At 38.3% G+C, this 10071-nt stretch overlaps 1 protein-coding gene across 1 annotated transcript; it reads right to left on the reverse strand.

Moving 5' to 3' along the window:
* Window positions 1–63: 63 nt before the first annotated feature.
* On the reverse strand, window positions 64–10018 carry ACBD7 (acyl-CoA binding domain containing 7). The gene is made up of 4 exons (XM_050892170.1): window positions 9622–10018; window positions 596–713; window positions 424–486; window positions 64–336 (listed from the first exon to the last, which is right to left on the reverse strand). The coding sequence occupies exons 1-4, from the start codon at window positions 9631–9633 to the stop codon at window positions 263–265; spliced, it is 267 nt and encodes an 88-aa protein (XP_050748127.1). The 5' UTR covers window positions 9634–10018; the 3' UTR covers window positions 64–262.
* Window positions 10019–10071: the final 53 nt, after the last annotated feature.

Here is a 10071-nt window from a genome sequence, read left to right on the forward strand (position 1 = left end):
AAAATGCTAAATATAATTTAATACCCACAAAAATCCACAATTCTTAAAGAAAGCTTAATTTATTAAGTTCAAATTTATTCAGAATAAGATACAATCTAAAAATAGAGTATGTATGTAAATACCCTTTACAGTCAAACAGCTTATGCTTAAAAGATTTTACTGTCAGACTACACAATAAGGAGTTAGTATTGCATTTTTCTCAACAGACTTAGTTCATTAGCTACTGAAGAGTTAGTTATTAGTGGGAATTATTCTGAGTATTCTAGATCCCGTATTTTTCTACCATTGCTTTTGCTTTAGAGATATAGGCATTCATGGCATCCTCCTTTGATAAACCTGCAAAGGAAAGTAGGAGTCATTATCTTTCCTCATTTGTCATCCTATAAACATGACTGCATAATGTAAATTTAATTGGTGTAACACCTTTTTTCAGGTTCCATGCCTCCCATTTGGCTTTGCCTTTCAAATCTAGCATTCCTGGACATTCTGCCAAAATAAATGCACACCTTTGATTATCATGCAGATTTACGTAACACTTGCTTGATTTCATCAAGATATGGGAGTGAATGTGAAGTATATATAGGAATAGGAATACCAATATTAATATCTCCAACAGTAGCCTGTTTGTAGAATCCATATAGTTCCTTCAGTTCTTCATCAGTTGGTCTTGTTTTTAATTTTTTTACATCTTCTGCAGCACCATCAAAGTCAGCCTGATGAAAGAAAAGAAAGTGTTAGTTTTCCTCTCAAGGGGTGTGCTTAAACCATTAAGTATAGCACGCACAGTAGTATCATTAGATACCCGCAATTACTCACTTGGGTTTAGTGGTAAGTCTAGGCATTTTCCCATGAAAGAAGCTTAATAAAACTGTTAAGTTATTAGAAAGGGAGCTAGGCCTACTTAGCTGATATGGTCAGCAGTGCTGAAATAAGTAAACCTCTTTTTTCCAAAAGTTTTACATCTAAATACTTGAAACCATTACAGACTGTCTAGTGTCGGGATATCTATAGATATATTCATGCAAGCAGCCTATACAATGAATGTAGTGTACATGTGTTTCACAGTCATACTGGGGGTATGAAGGCGTTCATTGAACTTTACACCCCAGCAGTAATCTCCAAATCCTTTTGGTCCTGACTGCATAGTGTTGACTCGAGCCATGGAGCTTGAATACCCTGTGAGGGGTGCTGCCCACTTCCCCCTTCATTGCCCCTTCTCTGCTGACAGTGCAGTAGGTGACCAACAGTTGGCACAGACGCACCCCATGGAGATGAGCAGTGCTGCTGCCAGCACCACCTTCAACACCCAACTCTCAAACACAGTGGAGCACAAGAGTGAAGTATAAATTTACTCCTTCCATCATCATGCATCCCACATTCGCATCAACCCAAGGCTATAGCCGTTTTTCTCTCTATATACTAGGTCTCAGGCTAGACTTCAGCATAGAGTTTGGAGTCCTGTTTCATGCCCAGGACATTTCAGAGAGAGAGAGATTTCATACAGTGACCACAGACCTGCCAGCTCACTGCACTACTATAATGCAGAAAAGATACAGGCCCTTTAATATGCTGTATGCTGGTTTCAATAATTATTTTAGCTTTTGAATTGGATCTGCATTTGCAGAAGCACAGTATATCCTGCAAGATGTGCTATTACACATATATTTAATATGTACAAAACCAGCCTACAACTTTGTGCTAAAATCAGCGACATATTCAACAATGACTTCAGCATGAGTGCTGTGGCTCTGTTTAAATAACTTGAGACCCTGGCATTACCTCAGCAGTCTGTACTAACTTCTTTAGACCAGTTTTTCCTTTCTCTAGTTGCAGGAAAGATTTTTTTCTTTTAAATAAGAAAACCTAATGCACATTTGTCTCCTTAATTGATGCCTTTCTCCTTGGCAAGCGACTGTGCTGGGTGGACCAGGTGATAGAAATCAGCAAGTACTCATGAGAGCTGGGTTCACTACAGCATTCTGTATTTAAACAGAAAGAAAGTACAAGAGAAAGATTATTTCTGTATTTAAATTTAAGAAGGAAAAATGAAAAAGAATTTAATTAGAGACTGATGCTCAAGTATCTTTCTTCAAAGAAAGGCCCCTTCATGGAATCCTGAAACTACACATTCATTGATGTAAGGACACATCAGCTGGTGGCTGCATTAAGGCAGCAGTAGCAGGTGAAAGAGGGTCAGGACAGGTAGCTGACTGCACTGCAGCGTTCCTGCCCAGAAACCTGGCCACTCTCCCACCAAATGAGTCATCTCTGCCTCCTGAGATGGAATTCACTTTTTTTTTTTTTTTTGGCCTGGAAATTTAGTTTGGCTAGTGAGTAAAGTTCCCAGATACAAACTTCTGAGGAATTTCTGATTTTTTGCAAAATTTTCAATTGCTATTTGAAACTCACAAGGAGAAAGCACAAGTCTTCTAAGAACAAAAGTGCTCACCACAGGAGGACGTACATCTGTGTCATGGTTTAACCCCAGCCAGCAACTAAGCACCACGCAGCCACTTGCTCATTCCCCCCACCCAGTGGGATGGGGGAGAGAATCAGAAAAAAAAACCCCAACCTCATGGGCTGAGATAAAGACAGTTTAATAGGACAGAAAGAAAGGAAAATAATGATAATGATAATAAAATGGCAATAATAATACTAAAAGAATTAGAATATACAAAACAAGTGATGCACAATGCAATTGCTCACCACTTGCCGACCAATGCCCAGTTAGTTCCCAAGCAGTGATCTGCCCCTCCTGGCCAACTCCCCCCAGCTTATATACTGGGCATGATGTCATACGGTATGGAATATTCCTTTAGCCAGTTTGGGTCAGCTGTCCTGGCTGTGCCCCCTCCCAACTTCTTGTGCCCCTCCAGCCTTCTTGCTGGCTGGGCATGAGAAGCTGAAAAATCCTTGACTTAGTATAAACACTACTTAGCAACAACTAAAAACATCAGTGTGTTATCAACATTATTTTCCTACTAAATCCAAAACACAGCACTATACCAGCTACTAGGAAGAAAATTAACTCTATCCCAGCCGAAACCAGGACAATCTAACACCAGAGTTGAAACAAGGAGCAGCAGGCAGACAGGTGTATTTAAAAGGGATGTTTTAGAAAAAATCATGATGTATGATTAAAACGGTGTTCCAGCAAAGGAATGCTCCCTGCAAAACAGCAATAAAAAATAAATCTTGGATCTTCTTTAAACTGCAGTTATCAATTCACAGAACATTAGATGAGAAGGGTTCATGATGATAATCCACATCTCTAGTTCTGTCAGTTTACAGCATCCTTAAAAATGCAATGGAAGGAAAGCTCTTTAGACAAAAATCGTGCAGCAATGCAGATGCTTATTAACAAATAATCTTCCAACTCAGCAAGAACCTCAGTGTTTGCATAACTGACAAGCAGAAGTTTCCAGGAGATTCCCACCAAGGCCTCCCAGACCAAATGCTCAGTAGTGGATGCAGGAGTACAGAAAACGGCTAGTGTGTTAAAACAGTCTTTATCAGTTTTAAGTTTGAGAAACGCTGCTGTTATGTGGAGATATTTTGAATATACCAATCCTTCATTCTTTGCTCAGTACAATACTGAGAATTAGCCAGATTCCAAGTGCCATTCGTCCGCTTAAAGCTCTGAAACTTGGTCATTCAATAAAGTATACAATCTGGCAGAGTTACTGCATTAAATTCTAAATCAAATGTCTTCCAAATTATATTCTTAAATCTAAAACTTTATAGACTGAAAACATGTAACTATGCTAATGCAGTTTGTTCCTGTTTTAATAAAAATCATTCTCAATATTAATAAAATGCAACTATACCATAGAACCATAGAAAAACATGAAGCTTTAAGTCCAACTTTGTGTGTCTGATTTCTTTTAATAACAACTACACACTGTGTATTTTTTGTTACTATGGTTTTTTTTAACCAACCAAATATTGGGGAGTGCTGCAAGACAAATACAGGATTTTTCTAGAACTAAAAACCAAAACGCCTAGAATATGTTATACGTAATTTAGATAAACCAAAATCACGTGCTCCAGACTACATATAAAAGCTGAATCAATAATGTTGAAATGACCTTACAGCATCTCTTCTCACCATTTTTTTTTGTTTCCATGTACTCTATTGTTTACTTAAAAAAAAAAAAATCAGCATTCTAGCAGGAATTATACTGATCATGAAAACTATTTTAATTGAAGTAACTGGATTTAGTCAGCTTGGATCAGAATTAAAAATGGATTATATGGGCAACAACAGCTCTTTTGCTTCTTTGTTTTGGATACAGAAAATGTAAATATTTTCTTCTACAAAGTTTAATGTCAGAAACATGAAACCTGATTATTTGTTTGCCTGAAAGGCTAGAAAACACGAGTACAAGCTTTCTCACCTCAGCTGAAAGAATAAATTGTTAAACATTTCATAAAGTGACTTCTGCCCCAATTCATCAAAGAGTTTAAGTAACATTTGAGGGGCTTGTTTGGCTCTGTTTTAAACACAAACTAAAATCTTCACTCTGAGTTGCAGCTAAACTGAGTTTTTAAAAAAAAAAAAAAAAAAGTGGTCTACATGATAGTAAGTCCTTGAACTTTCAGGCAGAAGTTGCAGTAATACACAAATACTGCACAAATTACATACATGCTCTATGAGCAGTAATTGAGCATTGAAGTTAAATTCAGCTTTTCTGACAGCTGCAAGCTGTCGGAGTCAATACCACCTTTCTCCTCTCTGTTTGCAGAACTCGAGTGCTCGTGACTAGGTCTCCCAAATACTTTAATGATGCAGACAGTAATAGTTGCCTGATGTTCCCCTTAGAAGCCTGACAAAGTACAAATTCCACTGATGGTACCCTACAAATAGTCACACTGGTGTAAGTAACTAAATCTTGGAAAGTCTATAGAGGGTCCCATTTAAAAAGTAGCCATATTAGCAGCTTAATAATTAAAATAAATAATAATAAAAGCAAACGTTTCCCAAAAACCACTTCAAGCATCATTAAAGCATCTAGTTGTTACCTACTAACTAAGCCTAAGGATTTCCTCTGTTCTTTCTATAACTGTACCTTACCTCTGATCATCTTTTGCTTATTAATGGGAGAGACCCCTTGTACAGGAAACTCTAGAAGAGAACACAACACTTAATAGCAAACGCTTTTCAGGATGGTATGAGGGTTAGGAGGTATACAATAGTATGCATAGAGACCTCAACCTTCACAATATGTAGTGACCTTTTTGTAAAGTTATGCTAGTATTGAGAGGCCTTTCCTAACCTGTATAGGGTGGCATTTTGTAGTCTGAAAGCAAGGGTGTATCTCCTCACTGCCATAAAACAAATATTTTCTTAAAGCAATAAGCTCTGTGGAACAATTGTATCTTCTGACAGGTCTGAACAACAAATATTTCTGGCCATTTAGCTAAACAAAATAATTTCAGTTTGATTTAATGTTTTAAATCAGCAATAGTGACATTAATATTGATGTAGATTCAGTACTTATTTATAAGAACTTCAGACACATGAATGGATGGTTTTGCTGTCTTGCTGGTGGTGAAATCTCAATGTATAGGTCAGGAGACACAGTTTTAGTATTTGCCACAAAGTGCAAGTCAATTAATTTTTGTTCTTCTAAAACCCCTTTAAATTGCAGACATTAAAAGGAAATAGTTAAATATAGAAACATTTTATGAACGTAATTATACAAGAATGAAAATCTTTATATTTCAGGTCAAATCAGTAAATGATAAACCTTTAGAAATCTTGTCAGCCGGCCAGGTTTTCATGATGCACACAGCAGTATGATCTGATCCCTAAGGAATTCCTGCTGCAAAATCTTTGTAACCATGGCTGGACTGCCACAGTTGCAATACCTGTGGCCACAGACAGGTATTTCATATAATTTAATTTCTTCTTTAAATACTGAATCTGCTGAACAGCAATTCAGTAAAGTCTGGTACAAAGAAACTCTCGCTAATTACTCTGTAAGCTTTGGCATTAGAATTTCATTGGACTTCACGAAGTTTACAGCACAAGTTGTAATAGTATTTCCCTTAGGATCAGTTGTTAGGCTAACGTGAAAACTGTATATTCTCTACATCTACTTGTTCTTGATGCCATAGAAGAAAAATCCATACAAACAAGAAAACCCTGATCTCAAATCTGATTAGGGAAATTGATTCTTTCTCCAGAAATGATAGCTTTGATAGCTTTGATAGCTTCTAGCTAGGTGCAAACAAAAACATTTTGAATCATGTATCATTCAATCCTTGGCTTACCGTAGATGTTCAAAAGAGAAGCATCTTTGGTCATAAAAGAAAAAAACAGTGGTTTAGTTATTAATCACAGTCCATAGTTCATGTGTGCTTCTTGTAAGCAATATAATAAAGTCCTCCCTGCGAGGAATTCCTAATATTTGCAATATTAATATTTGCTTTCATGAAAGCCCTGCATTCTTTATTTTTCTTCTTATGCAGTATTTTCTCTTGTTCTCCTTCTGTAGAGTAACTGTTCCCTGAATTTCCTACAACCACCTGAAATGCTTCAGCAAGTTCAGATGTTAAACTCATTTTTAATTTTTCACCAAAAATTGCCAAGGGCCATAGAAAGTAAGTAAATATCGCTATCCTTCCTTTCAGAAGCAAAACCAGAAAGGTGAACACACACGTTTGAGGCCAGTAAGTCACCAGCAACGCAGGGAGAGAATTCAGGGCTTTGGGGCACAAGCGCACTGCCCTTTGCCTTAGGCATGGCATGAGCGCCTTCAGCCTGGGAGCACGGGGGCGGACAGACACGTCGCTATAAGCTAAACAGGAGTCTGAACTCACAGTACTTGTGCGACTGTTCGTATTGCTTTTTACCTCACCATATACCTTGACAGATAGGTAGCTTATCCCTCCATGAAAACAGGCCTGATCCACTTTGTGCTTACCTCAGGGCAGGAGCAAGGACATGGGCACTTACTGCAGAGGAACTCACATGCTCTGAATTTACATCCCAGCTTATCCCAGAGTCACTCCAGACATGCCATGCTGCTGCGCGGTGTTTCAGACACCACAGCATTAGGATATGAAGGAGTTTTGTACTCAGGTACCAAAACTGTAGTCTAATTATGCAAAAACACATGTCCACATATGCGCTAACAACAGTATTTTTAATAGATGTGTAGCATTTGTTATGGAGAAGTGCTCAACGAAGGGAAACAAAACCAGCAATGCAACTCACTTATCACTGAATTAAAAATAGCATCCAAAAGAAACTGGAACTGTGTATCTTTGCACTCCTAAAAGCAAAGCATTTACACTCACACTGTTGGTCTAGATGTATAAAAGGGATGTATGTTTGCTTATGAAAATAAATGTGATAGCCCACCACTTTTAAGATTTCTTTTATAGGTAAAATTTTATTAAAATAAATATTTCATTCTTAATCCAAACACCAGTAATGTGACATTCTTGACTATACCTATCACTGACTCCTACATCACAGACATCTCTTAATATTATCCATACACGTACAAAAGAAAGCAGCATTCATGCTCTGTTAACAGTAAGATTAAGAAGTGGTATCAATAATAAAACATAACTGAGTTGCCACAAATGATTAAAGTTTAAATAAGTTTTATCTTCATCTTTATACTGTGGCCACTACTGCATGTGAGCCTCTGCCAGCATTGACGTACAAGGACCATTCAAGTCACTGGAAAACTTCCACATGCCTTGAATTGTTTTCTGATCTGAACTTCACAGTAAGAATGAACTAGAAGCATTGTTAGACTTGTCCAAGACAAAAGATAGCTCAAAAAAATAAATTAAGGTAATAAGCTTATCTTCATATACTTTTATTCTATTTGGATCTATAGGCAAGTATCACAAGATACTGTTTTAAAAATATGCAAATGCTTATCTTAGCAAGAAACATGCAGAAATGAAATGTAAATAGTAAACATTTCTTTCTTCATCTCACTCTAGCCAATCATTCTGCACAGACTTGCTTAGGATTTGCTTGCTTACACAACGTGCTTAGGAGCAGCCTATAAAAGTATAATTTCCTTTTAATCATGTGTCGATAAAATTCCCTTTAACTCCTCCAATTAAAAGCATAAGTATATATACAGACATAGTTACACATACACATATGCATTAAAGATAAATGCCCAAATCATCAGACTATTATCACATACTCCCTTTTTGCAAAGAAAAAAGCTTGAATGAATTCTTCGTTTACAGCAGAATATTTTACCAGTTTGCAAAACTTATAGATCTTTTACAGCCTCCCTGATGAAAACATTATTTTATTCATTTTGTCCTCATTCCCATACAGCTTGATTCAATGAATTTCTATGGATATGGATAGTAGCTGTCAACCAAAGCGATAGTGGATAGAAAACCTCTATAATGTCTAATGCAGAATGTGTAGGATGTCATAATATTTCAACTACTGATTTTTATGTGAAAGTGTAACTGTATACAGCAATGGAATGGCTTATCATACTGCACTCAGCTCTTTCTAATAGTGATTTATGGCTCATTGCTTAATCATCAGGCTAATAAATTTATTTTCTACAGTGAATTCAAGGCAGAATAAAGCAAACTATAATTTCATTGATCACTAATTAAACAAAGGTGGTGTTATGTTTGGGATTTGGCAATTCTGACCCACTGAAGAAACAGCATTCCTCCTCTTAGCTGTAAAACACCACAATGAAACCTCTGTGCCATTCAACATAATTGCAGCTCAGAAGAAAATTGCTGAGCTACTGGCAATACACTCCCTGCATCTAGGTCAGAGCATTATGTTGCTCACTCTTTGCAAAACACACACACTAACCAAGCTGAGACAGACATTATAATGAGACTGGGATAAAAGGGCTTGCAAATCTTGAAGTAAAAGGGATAATAGAAAGCCTAATGAAGAAAAACAACCTAATCCATCAGGGCATGGGCAAGACAAGGGAAGTATTCATAGTTTGCTACAAAGGTAGGAGGCTAAAAGCCAGCAATGAAGATAATTTCCTCAAGAACTATTTAAATCTATAGTCGGAGAGAAGGTAGAAGGAAGCTCTCTCTAGCCAGAAGGTAGAAAGTAGCAACCTTCCTACCAAAACACAAGCCCATCAAAATGTACCACTCCAAAGATGTACACACGCTAAAAAAATACACACAACTCCCTTAAAAATCATTCATGCTTCCCAAATGCACATACACTACTGCCTCAGCATTAGAAGTTTCCCTCCTCCTTTTATAGCTCCAAGTAACTAGCTAGATCCTAAAAAAATAAATATGTACCTACCTTTCAATGCATAATCCAGTCCTAGCAAACTCAGATGCACACATAAAGAAAAATAATTCACGCATGCTCTAAACAGGTAAGGCTCCAAAAAATTGCATGACCTATGAATAGTTCAAAATAAGCAGCATGTCTCTCACCCTCCACTTGCAAAAACTAATGCATTATTTAACGTCCAAAGGCTTAGGCAAATTTCCCGTGCCGCAAGGTAACCTTGATTTTGCAGTAATAGTCCTTATGCTGAAGAAATACCGCTGTCTCCGACGTGGCATTGCACAGATGAACAGTGCATCCCTCCCTCGCCTGTCTGTCTCACCAGATGCAGAACTGCTTACCTGGAGAGTCATGATGCTGCGACGATGCCCAGGGAACGGCCTCGCTCCTTCTCTGGTGGGGACGCGGCGCTTCTGCCTCTCAGCTCCTGTGGCGCGAGCGCGGCGGCGGGGGCCGTGCTCCACCGAGGGCGTTGGGCTGGGTACGAGTGACCTCAGCTCGCCTGCCGCAGCAAAGCCACGCCGGGGCAGGACACGGGGGCTCGCTCCCACTGCGCCTCTTGGGACCTGCGGGGACAACTGAGCGGCTACGAATGCCAGGGAAGGGACGGTGGGGGCATTAAGCCCACACTAGTTTCTCCAGAAAGCCTGAGCTCGTTTCCATACCCCTGAGGATTAGGCCACTAGCCTGAGAGCAAAAATACAGCAATATTTCCAAGCCATTTGTTTGAAAAAGGAATTTCTTGAGTGATTTGAACTACAACCAGCCCATTTATTGCTACTGTTCCCTCC

This window comes from Gymnogyps californianus, chromosome 2, assembly GCF_018139145.2.
Source record: "Gymnogyps californianus isolate 813 chromosome 2, ASM1813914v2, whole genome shotgun sequence".
NCBI lineage: Eukaryota > Metazoa > Chordata > Aves > Accipitriformes > Cathartidae > Gymnogyps > Gymnogyps californianus.

Bases quoted from the DNA above. Each gene is read 5' to 3' on its own strand.
- ACBD7 (XM_050892170.1), bottom strand. The intron at 487-595 runs GTATTCCTATTC...TTATTTTGGCAG, and splicing joins TGTTGGAGATATTAATATTG to AATGTCCAGGAATGCTAGAT. The intron at 337-423 runs GTGTTACACCAA...TTTCCTTTGCAG, and splicing joins GGCATGGAACCTGAAAAAAG to GTTTATCAAAGGAGGATGCC.